Source organism: Neofelis nebulosa, chromosome 7, assembly GCF_028018385.1.
Source record: "Neofelis nebulosa isolate mNeoNeb1 chromosome 7, mNeoNeb1.pri, whole genome shotgun sequence".
Taxonomy (NCBI): Eukaryota; Metazoa; Chordata; class Mammalia; order Carnivora; family Felidae; genus Neofelis; species Neofelis nebulosa.
Genome location: NC_080788.1, coordinates 87,466,366 through 87,485,593, shown reverse-complemented (window position 1 = coordinate 87,485,593; position 19,228 = coordinate 87,466,366). Strand labels below are relative to the sequence as shown.

General features: G+C 34.2%; 2 protein-coding genes across 5 annotated transcripts in view; one reads left to right on the top strand and one right to left on the bottom strand.

The window, feature by feature from the left end:
• The window catches only part of MIPOL1 (mirror-image polydactyly 1), a 316,534-nt gene that overhangs the window by 152,691 nt on the left and 144,615 nt on the right, over positions 1-19,228 (bottom strand). For all 4 annotated transcript variants that reach the window (XM_058738871.1, XM_058738870.1, XM_058738872.1 and 1 more), the window contains one exon: positions 10,845-10,952. In XM_058738871.1, the coding sequence (XP_058594854.1) occupies positions 10,845-10,952 (108 nt within the window). The remainder of the gene's footprint in view (positions 1-10,844; positions 10,953-19,228) is intronic.
• LOC131517120 (small ribosomal subunit protein eS24-like) lies at positions 16,220-16,769 on the top strand. The gene has a single exon (XM_058738874.1). It carries the CDS (start codon positions 16,261-16,263, stop codon positions 16,654-16,656), a length of 396 nt encoding a protein of 131 aa, XP_058594857.1. The 5' UTR covers positions 16,220-16,260; the 3' UTR covers positions 16,657-16,769.

Sequence of the window (19,228 nt, the reverse complement as noted above, 5' to 3'; positions counted from 1 at the left end):
CAAAAAAAATAGTTTTAGGTCACCTGAAATATTTGAAGGTATTAACAAGATATTTTTATTTAGTAGTGAGGGTACAGATAGATGTACTAGTGACAGATGTACATTATACAAACAAAAAAATCCAGACCATAATTCTGAGGAAGACGTAATACTGAAAAAGAAAGGAAATGTGGCTTTATAAGAACTGTGAAGAGTGAAATATTTTTATCCTACTTGCAGGCTAACAAATTAGCCTGCCAGTTTCATGCATACTGGCAGAAGACAAGAATTCTGCATTACAAAGAACTTTACTCAGACACAGCACAAACAGCATACGCTTCCTGTTTGTATCGAGGGTCTCTGCCCTGCGACTCCCATGGGGGCAATGTGGAGGGGAACAGTTATATACTGCACACACAGCGGGACTGCATTACAGCTAAGGAACTCCAAACTTAGGGAAGCCAAATCTTTTATAATATGCTGCTAGCAAACCTGCCTGACCTTTGCTTCCGAGGGAGACATTGTTTTTTTTACATTGGACAGTAAACAAATCTGCCCTCTGCTACAGAGGGAGACACTATCTCTATCTTCCAAGGCTGTTTGCTAAGCAAATATTCTCTAGAACATATTTCAGAACAAAGGTCAATTGTGCCTCTGCTCACAGACATGTAGAAATACAAAAAAACCCATGGGAGAACTGTCACCCAGTTGATTTAGAGGGTCACAACCAGCACTAATCTAAGAGAAAGCTAAATCTTCATCTTTATACTAGGAAGTCAATTAATAATAACAAAAAATGAAAACTAGTATAAGATATTCATTTAGAAATTTACAAATAGAGTGCAAATACAGAAGGAACAGCTGAAAGAGTTGAGAGTGATTTTTTTCTGCGGAGCAGAAATCAGGAGAGATAAGGAGGCTGGCTGTTATTTTTTTATTAGAACCCTTATAGAATCATTTGGCTTTTAAAACGATTTGCATTACTAAAACTAAAAATTTGAAAAAATAATCAAAATGTTTGCTAAGCTACAGTTAAATATTAAAATACACAAATTTTAAAATACACAGCATACTAAAATATACAAAAATATTTTTCACAGTGCTGTTCATAAAATGCAAAGCTACAAAAACCCTAAATATTTAATACTAAGGGAAGAGTTAGTTATGGTGCATACGTATATTGCAAATTACATCATACATTAAGGTGATATTTATAGAGTAAGTGTACTGGAGAATGCTTATGAAGTGTTAAGTAGGGAAAGCTGGATACTAAATTGCATGTGTAGTACTAATTCACTTAAGAGATACTTATTCAATGGCTACTATATGTACTTGTAGGAGATCCAGCCAGAGCTGGTTTTCAGCTGCTATGCATAGATACAACCATACAAACTGTTAAGAGCTGGCATCTGTTACAGTTGGTCAGTATCTCTTACTTACTGTCAAATATTTTTAATGTCATCAATAGATACAGAAGTGCATAAAGTAACCAAAAATCCTTGATCTCATGGAGCAGTTATTTCTACCAAGAAAACAGAATATGAAAATAATAAATAAGTAAATGTATACTTCCTTAGAAGATAAGTACTCTGGAGTAAAAACAGGGAAGAGGATTGAGAAAATGCTTGGGAAGACCTCAATGAAAGGTGGCATTTGAAGAGACTTGAAGGAGTTAAGAAAGTAAGCCATGTGAATATTTGGGGGTGGGGGAGGGGTGGGGCGAGTGATCCTTGGGAGTAGGAACAGAAAGTACAAAGACCTTCTGATACAAGGGTGCCTGGTATATTTGTGGAACAGCAAGAAAGGAATGTGACTAAGTGAAGGAAGGTGACAAGGAGGAAACTGAGGTCCAGATCAAGAGGTCTTGTAGGTTTATCCTCAGGGTGAAATGGCAGCCACTGAAAGGTTCTTGGCAGAGGAGTAATATAATCTAATTTATATTTTAATAGGAATATCCTGGAGGCTGTGTTGAGAATAGAGGAGAGCAAGGATGGAAATAAGAAAGCATTAGTAGGCTTTTGTAAAAATCCAGGCAAGAGATGATGGAGGCCTGAAAGACAGTAGTAGCAGTGGAAGTGATGAGAAGTGACCGAATTCTTGACATGCATCAAAAGTAGAGCCACGAGGGCGCCTGGGTGGCGCAGTCGGTTAAGCGTCCGACTTCAGCCAGGTCACGATCTCGCGGTCCGTGAGTTCGAGCCCCGCGTCAGGCTCTGGGCTGATGGCTCGGAGCCTGGAGCCTGTTTCTGATTCTGTGTCTCCCTCTCTCTCTGCCCCTCCCCCGTTCATGCTCTGTCTCTCTCTGTCCCAAAAAAAAAAAAAAAAAAAAAAAGTAGAGCCACGAGAATTTGTTTACAGATGGAATGTGGAATGTAAGAAAGAGAAATCAAGCCTAACTCTAGGATTTTTTCTGCTTCTCTCTGCACCTCCCCCAATCACGCTCTCTCTGTCTCTCTCTCAAAAATAAACATGAAAAAAATAAATAAATAAAATAAATGTTGATTTCAATTAGGACAGATTAAAACTGGTTTCTAATTTAAAAAACTTACTGATTATGTATTGAGTTCAATCATGTGCTAAATTCCAAGAGAAGAGCAACATGAAAAAGCTATGATCCCTTATGCTTAAGAAATTTTTGATTTAGAGATGACATGTAAACAACCAACTAATATTAAAGACAGAATTAAATAACAGTCATAACAAAAGTAAAGACCAGAGGAATTAAAAAACATGACATGTTTAGGAAGGAGTGGGGGATGGTTGGGGTTTATCAAGACTACAAAGAGAAATGGTAAAAAAAAAAAAAAAGAAAGAAAGAAAAAGAAAGTAAAACACAAAGTAAAAGAATACAAAAACACTAATTCAAAGGGATACAAGCATATCTGTGTTTACTGCAGCATTATTTACAATAGCCAAACTATGGAAGCAGCCTAACTGACCACCAACAGGTGAGTGGATAAAGATGTAGTGTGTACATATATATATATATATAATGGAACATTATTCAGCCATAAGAAAGAATATCTTGCCATTTGGAACAATACAGATGGAGTTATGGAGTTATAGAGTACAATGCTATAAGTCAGTCTGAGAACGACAAATAGCATATAATCTCACTCATAGTGGAATTTAAGAAACAAAAGAGCAAAAGAAACAAAAAAAAAAAAAGAGAAAGTGAGAGAGAGAGAGAGAGAGAGAGAGAGAGAGAGAGAGAAACCAAGAAACAATAGAGAACTGATGGTTACCAGAGGGGAAGTAGGTAGAAAGATGGGTTAAATGGTGATGGGGATTAAGGAGTGCACTTGTTGTGATGAGCACAGGGTGATGTATGGAATTGTTGAATTGCCAATTATGGAAATGTTGACTATAACAATGTATGTTAACTAACTGGAATTAACATAAAAACTTTAAAAACTTAAAAAAAATAAAAAAGACAGAAAGGAAGAAAAAGAAAAGAGAAAGAAAGAAAAAGAAAGAAAGAAAAAAAGAAAGACGGAAAATAAAACACAGGCTAAAATTGTAGCGCAGAATCTTAAATTCCGCACTTCGGAGGTTTGGATTATATGCTATACATAATAGAAAGCAATTGAAATTTTTTATTTATCTGACCATTATTTTACTCTTGCCCTTGACAGTTACTTTTCTCTCTGTATATTTAAGGAACTATTCCCATTGCTGCTTTCTGGGTATTTAAGATATTATTCCATTATTACTATTGAGAAGTCAGTGAGTCTAAATGCCATTTCTTTGTTAAATATCTTTTTTTTTTAAAATGTTTTGTCTGTTCTTTATTTTATTTTTTTTTCTTTTAGAGAGAGAGAGTGCACAAGAGGGAGAGAGGGGCAAGGGAGAGAGAGAGAGAGACAGACAGACAGACAGACAGACAATCTTAACCAGGCTCCACACTCAGTGCAGATCCCAATGTGGGGTTCAATTCCATGACTCTGGGATCTCGACCTGAGCCAAAATCAAGGGTTGGTGGCTCAACTGACTGAGCCACCCAGGTGCCCCAAATAGGTCTTTTCTTTTTAAAAATTTTTTTTTTCAACATTTATTTATTTTTGGGACAGAGAGAGACAGAGCATGAACAGGGGAGGGGCAGAGAGAGAGGGAGACACAGAATCGGAAACAGGCTCCAGGCTCTGAGCCATCAACCCAGAGCCTGACGCGGGGCTCGAACCCACGGACCGCGAGATCGTGACCTGGCTGAAGTCGGACGCCCAACCGACTGCGCCACCCAGGTGCCCCCAAATAGGTCTTTTCTAATGGTTGTTTCTAAGAGCTTTAACTTTCACGTTCTGTAGTTTCTTCTAATTTATCATACTTAGAATTGATTTGGTATTCCTAGATCTGAGGCTTGTGTCACTTGACAATTCTGGGAGATACTCAGTCATGATTTCTTTGTATCTTGCCTTTCCCTGTTCCCTATATTATCTACTCTAGAATTCCAAATAGATTTTAGATCTTTTCACTCTATCTTTTGTGTCTTTTAACATTTTATATTTTTCTTTCTGGCTTCCATTTCCATACTTGGTTTAGATACATCTTCCAGTTCATTAACCATTTCTTAACATGTGTTAAACCTATTTGCTGTTTAAGTTTTTTTATTAATTTCTGTAAATTCAATCTCATTTGGCTTTCCAAATTCACTTGATCATTTTTAGCTATTTTCCTTGCTCTTATTTTTAAGCATCTCTTTTTAAAGATACTACTTAAACATTTATATTATATTCTGTGACTGATAATTAGAATACCTAAACTATTTGTTGTTTTAGTAAATGATTCTGCTGCCTTATGTTTTTACTAACTTTCATTAGAAGTGCCTTCTTCTCTTATGTGTTTTTTGATAGCTCTGGGTCTTTGAAATTTTATCTATAAGAAATATTAGAGGCTAATTGGAAGGTAATTTGCTTTGGTCTGTTGTCTATGGGTCCTGCCAGGGTAGGACTATTTCAGTTAAATCCTCAGCTTTTAGAGTTACACAGATAGCAAGAATTCAGGCAACCTGTGTGGTTCTAAAACCTGCCTTAAAGCTGGCCAAGGATGATGAATTCTGAGCAATTTCCTCTCCTCCACAGTCAAGAAAGTCAAATTCCTTTGTTACCTTATTTTGTATGAAGGGCTTGACTCTTGTTCACCTAAACACTAATGGTGTGGCCATTATGATACCAGCTTCAAGAGAGGGTATCTCATTACACTCTCTGGCTTAAACAGGCTCCAGGCTCTGCCTCTTGTTTGTCTTGCCCTTGAAACCATTAAAATGGAAAATTCACCAAGGTCTGACAAATGCTCTCAGAGTAAAAGACAACTTCAGGCAATCACTTACTTCTCATGTCCCCTGCTCTCATTTCTACTTTGTTTTAGGTCTTTGTAAATTCCTTATCTTCCTGTCTTTTCTATAATGTTGTTGTAAAATATACTTAAAATATACATGTTAGCCATCCTTTTTCATTGTTTTTATAAGGGTCATTCAAGGGTCATTGTTGAAAATGCAAGACAATGAAAGTTTTTGAGTAGTGAAGTGTCCCTTCTGTTTTAGAATGATGGCTAATGAAAGTAACAACTGTTTAGAGAGGTGAGAAACCAAGGACAGAAAAGTTAGGAGGGTACAGGCATACTTTGGAAATACTGTATTTGGAAATATTCTAGACACCTGCAATAAAGTGAATATTGCAATAGGGTGAGTCAAATGAATTTTTTAATTTCCCAGCACATATAAGCATTATGTTTTCACTATACTATAGTCTATTAAATGTGCAATAGCATTGTGTCTAAAAAAACACAATGTGTATCCCTTAATTAAAAAATACTTTATTGGTAAAAAACACTAACCATCATCTGATCTTAGTGAGTTGTAATCACTTATCACAGATTACCACAACAAATATAATTCTAATGAAAAAATTTGAAATATTGCACAAAAATTATCAAATGTGACACAGAGACAAAAAGTTGAAAAAAATGGCACCAAAAGACTTGCTTGGGATACAGAGGTGCCACAAACCTTCAATTTGAAGAAAATGTATTATCTGTAAAGTGCAATAAAATGAAGCACAATAAAATGAGATATACTTGTAGTAGTATTATCGAGATCATGAATTTGACATAGGGTAGGGGTAGGACAATAAAAATAGAAAGGAAAATAGGAGAGAAATCATTGTTGCAGAATTGACAGGACTGAATGTCTGACTGCTTTGTGGTGGATGACAGCCTAAAAGAATATGAAGGTTATGTCAATTACATTAACCTACGTGTCTAAGGAGTATGGTAGTATCATTAATTAATAGATGTTAATTGATCAATTTGGAAGTAAATAACAGAAAACTATTAAGTGATTTAAAATATGAGGTATATCTATTACCAGAAAAAGAAATCAGGGTATAGGTGTTTAATGTTCTCAAAGTAGCTCATTGGCTAAGGGGCTCAATAATGTTAATGGCTAGCTTCTGGTGTTTTCTTCATGGCTATAAGATGGTTGATGTAGTTCCAGGTAGCAGTAAGTGTTTAAGGTAATAAGATGCCTGCTGTATCAGTCCTACATGAAGGAAACAAAAACTTTTCCAGAGACACTCCAACTTCTCTCTACCCTGTTGAATTCCTCTTATGTCATATTAGCAAAAAGAAAGGCTGAGAAAGTGTTTAACTTCTCCTGGTTCTATAGTAAAGACAAACAAAGGAGAATATGATTGGGAATAAATGTTAAGTCATACAGTCAATAGTGTTAGACTCAGGTCCTGACTTCTTTCTGGGGAGAAAAGACTTAGGGAGTCAAATGAGGGATTTGTTTTCAAACTTGTTGTGGTTAAGGAAACATTAAGATATCCAAGTGGAAGGGCAGACGAGATAGTCATTAAGATATAAATAACAGGTGATAGTGTAGGAATGGATGAAATTAGAAGAAACAAGTCTACAATAAAAGAAATTCCAAATGTTGGTGAGATAGTGGAGAAACAAATCAAATTCATTACTGATAGGAATGAAAAATAGTACAGGTACTCTGGAAGATAGTTTGGTAGTTTCTTCCAAAACTAAACATTCTTATCATACAACCCAGCAATTGAGTCCTTGGTATTTCTCCATATGAGCTGAAAATTTTACGTCCACAAAAAATTCTGCAAATGGATGTTTATAGAAACTTTCATACTTCATTTTCATTTCATATTCAAAGTTGCCAAATTCTGGAAGCAAGCAAGATGTCCTTCAGTAGATGAGTAGATAAATAAACTGTGGTACATTGAGAAAATGGAATACTAAACACTAAAAAGACATGAGCTATGAAGCCATCAAAAAATATAGAGAAAGTTTAAATGAATACATAATGTATGATTCCAACTAAATGACATTCTGGAAAAGGCAAAACTACAGAGACCGTAAAAAGATTAATGGGTGGCAGATATTGGGAGGAGAGAAAAATAAATAGGTAGAACACAGAGGATTTCTAGAGTGAAACTCTTCTATATGATACTGCAGCAGTAGATACATGTAATGTACCTTTGTTAAAATCTGTAAAATGTACAGCACTAAGAGTGACCCTTAATGTAAACTGTGGACTGTGAGCAAAACTGATGTAGATTCATGGAGTGTAACAAATATACAAATATGGAGCTGGATGCTGAGGGCATTTACATGTGTGAAGGCAGGAGGTATGTGGGAACTCTGCACACTCTGCTTAATTTTGCTGCCAATCTACAACTGCTCTAAAAAAAAAAAATAAATGAATAAAGATTTTTTTTTTAAGAATAATAAGGGACTTATCACACAACTTGGGAATAGGTAGAAAAAGAGGCACCAACTAAAGAACACCATTCAAAGAAGAAAAATGGTATAGCAATAGAGAACCACAGGAAAGTATTTCAAAAGGGCAGGGCCAACAAAATTGAAATGTGTTCTAGTTACACTGACTGGGATGCTGAGTAGAATAAAGAATAAGTTTCACAGGTTTAATCACCAGAGGTCATTTATAATCTAAGAAAGAATGGCTTTCAATGGAATTACAGTGGAGAAGTCCAATTGTAGGAAGTGAAAGACATATGATAAAGAAGGTAAATAAATAAAATGAAAGAGGAAAAGAAGGCAGTATACGTGAAATTTCTCAATAAGTTTGATGTCTGCATATTTATGGCTGATCCAAATTTATTTAAAAATATTAACTATCCAAAATTGTGTTCCTCAAGAAACCAATTTCCTCACATAAATGGATAAAATGTACTTTAAATGAGAAAATAAGCTTTTATTAAATTAACTATTATACTATAGACTGGTATCAGTATAAATTTAGACCTTCATCCCATACGTACCAGTGTGTTTTACTTGTTATTAGGGAAAACAGCAAACGCTATAAAATTAGGGGGAAATTCCATCTTAGCAAATTTAGCTGGTATAATCCCATACTACTTTAAAAATAATGTATATGGTCACCAAATAACCAATTTTATCCTCTACCACCAGAACTAATTTAGAAAGAATTCCCAGGTTATCAAAATAAACAAAGATTTATTATTTGAACAGCACTATAATATTAAAAAGTATTTCTTTGTATGATAATCAAGTATTTGCCTTAATCTACTGGAAAGTCCTATATAATGTATGACCATTAACTTGGATTTTTCCCAAACATATCACTAGGACTGTTTCCTTTATGAATTTCAGCATTACACAATTAAATAAACCATAAATTTTTCAGCTCTCATCCTAATCAAATTTACCTTTTACTGATATCAATAACAGTACTTTTTATAATAAAATACTAGAAATATTATTGACTGACTGAAGGTCCCTAGAGACAGTGACTCTTTTAAAAAATTTCTCCCTAAAGCTTATTTACATAGTAACTAAATATTGAATGAGTTAACAAACACAAAAATAATTGTAAGTGTACCATAAAAGATAGGCATACTGCTGAGAAAATACACAAACAACTGATTCATTAGACAGCTTGATAATAAACTTATTATTCAGAACTTATATGGCAACTTGAAGATACAGAATGCAACACCCAAAGCACCAAAAACAGAACAAAATCCCTAGAAGAATAATTTTAAAAAATGATTCAGAATAAAGCAGATATATAAAATAAATTCAAGGTTTCTCATGAGAAAATTGGCATAAAATAACTAAAAAAAGGATTCAAACGTAGCTTTGTTTATATATTGTTTTATATAGTCCATAATTTATACAGATTTCTATTTTATAGGGGTTTTGTTTTGGGTTTAAATTTCCAGGGGTTTTTTGTTCTATATCTTACCTTCTAATTTTAATAACCTCTTAGAAATGTACATTTCTTTTTCTCCACAGATAGCAGGTGCCATTTAATTCAATTTATTTTTTATATATTTATTTATTTTTTATATGAAATTTATTGTCAAATTGGTTTCTCTACAACACCCAGTGCTCATCCCAACAGGTGCCCTCCTCAATTTAACATAAATACACAACAAAAAATCCAGAAGAAGGACTATGGTATTATTATGTACTTAACAGACTAGAATTTTAATTTTAGGTCTGTTTTACATAAGAATAGCCATATCATATATGGCACATGAAGTCTGTCCCCTGATGCTGATAATAAAGTGGCATATATAATGTAAGCTGCCTTTAAAACAATCCTTCTTTTGATTTGCAAGTATACACTGGAAAAAAATGATTATACTAAATTTTACTTAAATAATTTTAAATTCCTTGGGGTAATTAAAAAATGATCAAGAATCTAAATTTCTTTTCTTTCCCGCTTATTGCTCTAGTCTATCTATGAATTTGAGAGAAAAGAGGAGAAAGTGCATTAAACAATGACAACAAAGTTATCATAGGCTCCTAATTACTCACTGAGAATTTCAAAATGAAGCTAAACACATTTACAGAAAAATCTGACTTCAACCAAACTTCACACTTTTTGACAGACTAAAATATTTTCCACTTCAAAATGTCACCATTTTTCTAATTTTGGTAGATAATCCTGGCTTAGTGAGTTATCCTGCTAATGCTGTAATACTCTCCTGCAAACTGTAGCAAAAAGAGAATTTAAGAAAACAAAGTACAATTTTCTTGATAGCATATTTTTTCTTACTGCACAATCATGACAATGATGAATCTTTTCTGTTTCCTATAGATGTGGTTTTGTTTTTATTTTTAAGCAGTTAATGAGAATGTAAGCACCTTGAGGGCAGGAACTACTACTGTGTCATAAATAGGTACTATGCTAGGAATTGGGACAAAGATGAAAAAGGAGAATGGAAAGTCATAAGTACAATAAGAAAAAAATATATAATTAGTAGAATAAAAATGATGTTGGATCTATTTTCATGATTATTGGATCTATACTAAAACGAAACAGAACCTCTTATCATGAAATGTACACTTGTTTCAAGTTCTGGTACACTATCTTCTTCCTTTTTTTTTTTTTTTTTTTGTAATAAGTAACATTTTAAGTACTATTTCAATTCCCAAATATATTCACATACCCTTCAGGGAGAGTCACTTCTGTGAGTTAATAATGTTACAAGATTAGTGTAATAAATATTGATGTGAAGAAAAGGCTCATGGTTTAATTTTTTTTCTTTTCTAGTGTGGCCACTTTTTATTAACTACAAAAGGTAAAAATATATTGTAAAATCAGAAACAGAATGAACCTAAAGTACTAATATACCACCACTCAAAATTCAGAAAATATGTTGTTTTCATGTACACATAACACGAAATAAAATAATACCATAACAGAAGGGTGCTGTATCTGTGTTTAAAGAAGGGGTTGTTGGCAAACACCACAGCTCACTTCTGCGGAAATGTACACAACTGATATATGCAGCACAGAAAGCTGGCACCAAGGGCTTACAACCTTAATTTGCCTGTAAGAAGGAACAGAGATTTACCTTCAGAGCACGTTCTTGATTGTTTTCAGCAGTCAGATGTCTCATGTTGTTTGCTGAAGTCTGGTTCTGCTCTTTCAGATGATGAAGCTCCTGCTCTAGCCGTTTGCACTGCCACAAGGGAAGAATCCCATTAAGTAAAGGAGTTATAGCATTTTTTTTTCAAACAAGCCACATGAATTAATGTAAATAATACCACTGCATTCACTAAAAGACAAGGCATCTTTCGCAACAAGAATAGTAAGTTAAAAGTAATGATGAGTAAGAACAAAATAATATTGTTTATAGTACTCTGGCAATTCAATTGCAATTATCTTTTATTAATCTAAATATTACCATGAGATAGAAAAATACTTTGTGCTTTCATAAAATTAAGATCAAACTACATTTAAAATTATTTTCTTCATTGATCAAATGGTTTTTATTAGGCATCTCTTGGCTGAATAAAAACATCTAAAAATCACATGGGGTTCTAAGTAAACCTCAATATGGTATTCTGTGATGAATTTTTATTAAATTTTTTTAAATAGCAATTATAAAATATGTATTAACAGGTTTTCCAGATTTTTAGAAATATCTAAGGAAACAATTGTGTAAGGAAGAAAGTAGTAACTATAGTGCTATAGGTTTGGAAACAACTAAGGAAACAAATGTTTTTCATTTCTATTTTGGCTAAACCTTATTTTTAAGTAAAACAAGTGATAACAAACATGAAATGACATTCTGACCTACAGGAGATATATGAGAATATAAGTTAAAAAAATAAATTATAAATAAAAGCATAAATGGGCATCTATGTTAAAAAATAATTGAACTATGACATTTGAATACAAGATCTTCATATAAATATATCGAGCATTTTACACAATAATTATAAAGTGATGTGCTGTAATTCAGGACCATATCAAGATACATGGGGGGATTATCTAAAGGAATAAAGTACTAAAGCCATCTTTCAGGAAAAAAGTTAAAAAATCACTCCTTAATTTATCTATTTGTAAGTTAGAATATTTAAGGGATGCCTGGCTGGCTCAGTTGGATAGAACATGGGACTCTTGGTTGTGATTTTGAGCCCCACGCTGGAAGTAGACATTACTAAAAAATTAAACTTAAAAAAATTAGGATATTTAAGTAACAACCAGTAAGTAAATACCTATACAAAGTTAATTCTAGATTAGTTGACAAGTAGCTAGTTGTCCTAATGAATTAAAAATCATTATTACAAAATAATCAAGATACAGTCATAATCCAGTTTGGCATCTAACACTGATTTTTTTGCCTCTGACCTCTATAATATTTAGTCCGTATCAGTATTTCTCAAGCCTTAGTAATATACAAGTCTTTTTATATTTTTTATTTTTTTAAGTTTGTGTATTCATTTTGAGAGCGTGCATGCACACATGTGCACGTGAGCAGGAGAGGGGCAGAGAGAGGAAGAGATTTACAAGCAGGTTCCATGCTATCAGTGCAGAGAGCAGGGCTTTGATCCCATGAACTGTGAGATCATGACCCTAACCAAAATCAAGAGTTGTGATGCTTAACCGACTGAGCCACCCAGGCACAAATCCTTTTAAAAGAAATGTCATACCAAACTGCTGCTATTGACTTAAATTATAGAATGATGTTTTACAATACAACACTGAATATACATGACTCATGCATATATAATACAACTATAAAACCAAAATGTATTTATAAATGAAGTAAAATAATAATCACAAAATCAAGATTTTTAAAATATTAATTTAATTTACCAGATAAAGTTTTGTTGAAATTAAGTTCTGCAAATATAGTGCTGACTACATTATAGTCAAATATAATATAGTGGTAGATCATTTCATGTTGCCATGAATATTCCAACATGTGCTGTGTGACAACTTGAATCACTTATCACGTTTTTAGGGGTGCCTGGGTGGCTCAGTCAGTTAAGCATCCAACTCTTGATTTCGGCTCATCTCATGATCTCATGGTTCATGGGATCAAGCCCCACTTTGGGCTCTGTGTGACAGCATGGAGCCTGCTTGAGATATATTCTCTCTCTCTCTCTCTCTCTCTCTCTCTCTCTCTCTCTCCTCCTACCCCACTCACTCCTCTCTCAAAATAAATAAATAAGATTTTAAAAAATTACTTACCACATTTTAAAAATGATTTGAGTGAAACTTTATATCTGTCCCATTTTGCCTGTAACAATTCAAATATTTGCTCATAAATGCAACCAAAACATAAATGTGTTTTGTGAAGACACAAATCATGAGGCATGAAAACGAGTAAGACATAGCAGTGAGCATCACAATCCAGCAGAAGTATTCTTTACTAGAATTAACCTCTACATTTTCAATTGATTTTAATACAAAATTATTACATATTAAGTACTTAAACGGAATGACTATGACTTACGAGGTTACAAATGTGGGGGAGATAATTTTGGCTATGGGATAAAAGAATGTCTCATGGAGCTGATGACATCTGAGTTGGGCTTATTTGGGGAACATGATTTTATAAGTTGAATGAAGAAAAAGAGGAAGAACACAGGAGGAAAGGTAGAAATGTCAAGGGTCTGCTTGAAGAAAGTGAGAAATCATGGTCACAAGTTGACCACCTATTTAAGTAAGGAAGTAAGTAGGAAATCAGAAATAACCCAGGGATAGAGAGTTCTTTCCTACTTACATAATACACAAAATATGAAACACTGTAGTCAAACAGAGAAGTATAACTTAAGAACAATAAAGCTACTGTTGACCTGAGGGCATTTATTCACATTGCATACTTGGGCTCAGTTTCCATGGCCATGAAGTACAAGAGGGATAGAAGATAAGGCCCAGGGACCACTCAAACTAGCAAGTGTCCTAAAGGACTACAGTTTCAAGTTGTTTAGTGATCCTCCCTACTTTAATGAACAAAAAGAAAGAAGACAAATGCTAGAGAAAATGGATGTTGCTAGACCAAGTATTACATAACATCTTCCATGGTTTTAGAGTTTCATTTTGAACTAACATAATTAAAAATAATACTTTCCCTGATCATATTCTGCCAAATATTAATATTCTTAAAGGTTCTAATGAATAAACTGAGACTTAGGAGGTTTCTTACATCTTTTAAACTTAAAAAACATTTTTTTAAACTCAAAATGGATAAAGGACCTGAATGTGAGACAGGAAACCATCAAAACCCTAGAGGAGAAAGCAGGAAAAGACCTCTCTAACCTCAGCGGTAGCAATCTCTTACTCGACACATCCCCAAAGGCAAGGGAATTAAAAGCAAAAATGAATTACTGGGATCTTATGAAGATAAAAAGCTTCTGCACAGCAAAGGAAACAACCAACAAAACTAAAAGGCAACCAACGGAATGGGAAAAGATATTTGCAAATGGCATATCGGACAAAGGGCTAGTATCCAAAATCTATAAAGAGCTTACCAAACTCCACACCCGAAAAACAAATAACCCAGTGAAGAAATGGGCAGAAAACATGAATAGACACTTCTCTAAAGAAGACATCCGGATGGCCAACAGGCACATGAAAAGATGTTCAACGTTGCTCATCAGGGAAATACAAATCAAAACCACACTCAGATATCACCTCACGCCAGTCAGAGTGGCCAAAATGAAGAAATCAGGAGACTATAGATGCTGGAGAGGATGTGGAGAAACGGGAACCCTCTTGCACTGTTGGTGGGAATGCAAATTGGTGCAGCCGCTCTGGAAAGCAGTGTGGAGGTTCCTCAGAAAATTAAAAATAGACCTACCCTATGACCCAGCAATAGCACTGCTAGGAATTTATCCAAGGGATACAGGAGTACTGATGCATAGGGGCACTTGTACCCCAATGTTTATAGCAGCACTCTCAACAATAGCCAAATTGTGGAAAGAGCCTAAATGTCCATCAACTGATGAATGGATAAAGAAATTGTGGTTTATATACACATGGAATACTACGTGGCAATGAAAAAGAATGAAATATGGCCTTTTGTAGTGGATGGAACTGGAGAGTGTGATGCTAAGTGAAATAAGCCATACAGAGAAAGACAGATACCATATGGTTTCACTCTTATGTGGATCCTGAGAAACGTAACAGAAACCCATGGGGGAGGGGAAGGAAAAAAAAAAAAGAGGTTAGAGTGGGAGAGAGCCAAAGCATAAGAGACTGTTAAAAACTGAGAACAAACTGAGGGTTGATGGGGGGGTGGGAGGGAGGGGAGGGTGGGTGATGGGTATTGAGGAGGGCACCTTTTGGGATGAGCACTGGGTGTTGTACGGAAACCAATTTGACAATAAATTTCATATATTGGGAAAAAAAACTTAAAAAACATTTTTTTAATTGAACTTAAGTAAATGCTATCTGTATACTGTTACAGTGCCCTTGGGAACTAGGGCTCACATCAAATGAGACGAAAATAAAGATGAAAGATAAAATATGTAAAAAACCTTTTAGTTCAGAAATTGAACTGAAGCATCAGTATGAAGATACAAAGAGTTTTACCTTTAAAAAATATGTGTTTGTGTATTTCCTAGTTCTGCCCATTGAAAAAGATAGAAATAACAGGAAATCCGGTAGCAATGAGTACTTTTAGCACCTACCCTATGAGTTTCAAGTACCATTTCCTACTAAAAATATAGGACTCCATGGATATATGGCTGACTCCAGGTCTGGGACAAGAAATATACAATATGATCCAAGAACACGTGTTCTTAGCAGAAGTTTTGTATTAATCAGGACTAAGAAATTATCAAAGAGACTCAGAAAGCACTCAGTAGAAAAATTGAAAAGCTCTCCTGTAGCTAAAGATGAGACAATATGATCACCAATAGGGATAGTAAGTGAAATATATTGTAACACACAGAATATGTTTAAATTATTAAATTTATAATTACAATAAAATTTTTAAAAAAACTAATTAGCTCTGTGGGGGAATTTATAAGCCAAGACTTTATCTACCCTTTCTTATATAAACTTTACCACTGGGTAGTCAAAGAATAGATAAGAAAATGGCTATGGAAGCATCCAAGCTAATAAAAAAAAAAAAGGAGTATTAGAATATCACAATTTTGAAGTCATTAATAAACTAAGAGATACTAATATACTGAGATCATTAATAGACCACTGAGACCTGTTAATAACTCACATAGTTCTTTCACAAACCAACATGTATTCCCAGATAAAACACAAAACTACCTGTAAAGCAGTCTTGGTAACAAACAGTAATCTAAATCTGATCAAGCCTATAGATACTTAAAGAGAAGAGAGGAATACATTAAATGACACTGCAGAGATGCAATCAATAAACTGGGAAACTACAAGAAAACGGACTCAATGTGTTTAAAAAATAAACTCCAAGGACAAAAAGAGATAGAAAGGGAATCTATAAATTAAAAATAGTGTTGCTCTTTTCCTCCCTGGCTGCCTAAAGCTTGACCGCCATCATGAATGACACAGTAACTATCTGGACCAGGAAGTTCATGACCAACCGACTACTTCAGCGGAAACAGATGGTCATCGATGTTCTTCACCCCGGAAAGGCAACAGTACCTAAGACAGAAATTCGGGAAAAACTAGCCAAAACGTACAAGACCACACCAGATGTCATCTTTGTATTTGGATCCAGAACCCATTTTGGAGGTGGCAAGACAACTGGCTTTGGCATGATTTATGATTCCTTGGATTATGCAAAGAAAAATGAACCCAAACATAGACTTGCACGACATGGCCTGTATGAGAAGAAAAAGACGTCGAGAAAACAGCGAAAGGAACGCAAGAACCAAATGACGAAAGTCAGGGGAACTGCAAAAGCTAAAGTTGGTGCTGGCAAAAAGAAATGAAGTGTCTAGCAGTGAGCTGGAGATTGGACAACAGAAGGAGTAAAGATGCTTCAGGGACTATCTGGCGATTGTGCAGATTTTTCATGAGAGGATTAATAAACTAAGAACTTTTATGTGAAAAAAAAAGTGTTAAGAGTCAATTCAGTCATTTGCAATGTGTAATTCTTATTAAATACAGATTCAAACAAAGAAGAAAGTTATGATATTTATGGAATGACTGGAATTTGAAAACTGATCAGATGCTTCACAATACTCTTTGTTAATATTTTTGTTGTGATAATGATACTGTGGTTATAAGCAACAGTTCATATCTTTTAGAAATACACAATGTAAGGGGCACCTGGGTGGTTCAGTTGGTTATGAATCCAACTTTCAGTTTCAGCTCAGGTCATGATCTCACGGTTCAGATCAGGTCATGATCTTCACGAACTCAGGTCATGAGTTTGAGCTCTGTGGAGGGCTTTGGGAGAGCCTGCTGGGGATCCTCTCTCTCCTTCTCTCTCCACCCCTCTCCTCATTCACTCTTTCTCTCAAAATGAATACACTTAAAAAAAGAAAAAAGAAATACACAATAAAAGTTACAGATAAAAAGGATATTATATCTGGTATTTCCTTCAAAATAACATGAGAAAGAATAAATGAGAGGGGGATAGAGATAAAAAAAGATGGACAGCTGTAGCATGGTAAAAATATCTCAGGGGCTCAGAGATTCTGTGGTCTGTAGGTTCACTGATAAGAAAAAAAGGATTAAAATTTTCTCTCTAAACAAACAATTAATTCTACAGGGCGAGTGAACTAAACATATAAAATATAAAAATTGTTATAAAAACATAAAAAATATAAAAATTTATAAAAATTATCATAAAATGATTTGGCCCATTTTTAATACAAGATCTGTTTTCAGCAGTAATTTCCTTTTACTTGCTGTTGTAAATAATGAAGAATTATATCAAGCAGGTAATACATTGTTTTACACTGTTGTACTCTACGTGCTCTTTCCGAAAGATTAATATGCCTTAAGTTTTTAACAAAAAGTTTTCTAATATTGTATAAGTTTTTAACAGCTCCCGTTTCTCCTGTACAATCTGCTTTCAGTCACGGACCATTTTGACTGCATACAATCAAACGTCACTCCACTTGGATGCTATACAATTCTTTCCTTTGCAGACAAAAAATAACAACAGACTCTTCCAGTCAAAACAGACACCACACTTTGGTGTCAATGTGAATTATGTACTTTGAACTGCAGATGTTTGGAAGCACTTAGGACTATATAAATAAGTTTTTATTCTTCTTAATTTAGAACAATCTTTAAAAATCACCTCATTTTAGATTTCAAAACAGTAACTAGAATGCTTTTGTTACACTGCAATAACTTGGAATAAAGAGTTTTCAAATTCAAAGGGTAACTTGTTTCTTTAAAGCCTCGGAAAAATATCAATAACAGTTTAAATCAATATTTATACGATGCTCAGAGGTATTAAGTTTAAAAATACCAAAGATTAAAAAAGAAAAACAATAATTACGTGAATGAGACTCTAAAGCCACATGTACTATAGCTGATATGTGTGTATATACACACATGCACACACACATAAAACATATTTAAAAACATATATTCAGTAAATATTCACTGAGCCTCCATTAGACAAGATACAAGCACCCACCAGGCAACATGCCACACAATGACATATTTCTACAAATTTGTACATATATATCTTAATTACATATATTCATTTCAAAACACTGTAAGAAAGTAAATAACTAGGGATTTAGTAACAAACACAGTAATTTTTAGTCCTTTTAAACTATTGAGTTATTTAAAAAAAGATTAAAGAAACATTTTATTTTTTTCTTAATGTTTATTTTTGAGAGAGAGACAGAGACAGAGTGTGAGCAAGGGAGGAGCAGAGAGAGAAGGACACACAGAATCTGAAGCAGGCTCCAGGACCCCGAGCTGTCAGCACAGAGCCTGACATGGGGTTTGAACTCACAAACTGCGAGATCATGACCTGAGCCAAAGTTGGATGCTTACTGAGTGAGCCACCCAGACACTCCAAGAAACATTTTAAACAACAAAGTAAAAGGATTAGTAAAGATGACAATTATTTTAAAGGTATCCACATGTATGCAGGAATTTATTTAGTATGCTGTTATTAAAATATTATTTTTGTAATACTATTTAAGTTTATTATGTGAGTTGCGTTCATGAAAAGTTTTTCATCTGAAAAATCATAGTTTGCATCTCTATTTCAGAATAAAGGTTAATATACATACTATTAATCAACTCTTACAATGTACATATATTTTCATTTTCCTTGGCTAAATATCTAGAAATGGAATTGTTACGTCACAGAGTAGATATTGTTCCACTACATAAGAAACTGCCAAGCAGTTTTCAAAACTGGTTGTACCATCTTCTCCTCCCATTAGCAGTGGATCAGAATTTTGGTTGCTGACAACCTCACCAATAATTGTTGTGTCTGTCTTTTAAATTTCAGATGCCATAGTTCATGTGATGTAGTATCACATTTAAATTTGTGTTTCCCTGTTCACAAATTATAATCTCTCC

Excerpts from the sequence above, each read along its gene's own strand:
- LOC131517120 (XM_058738874.1), top strand. The coding sequence starts at position 16,261 with ATGAATGACACAGTAACTATCTGGACCAGGAAGTTCATGACCAACCGA.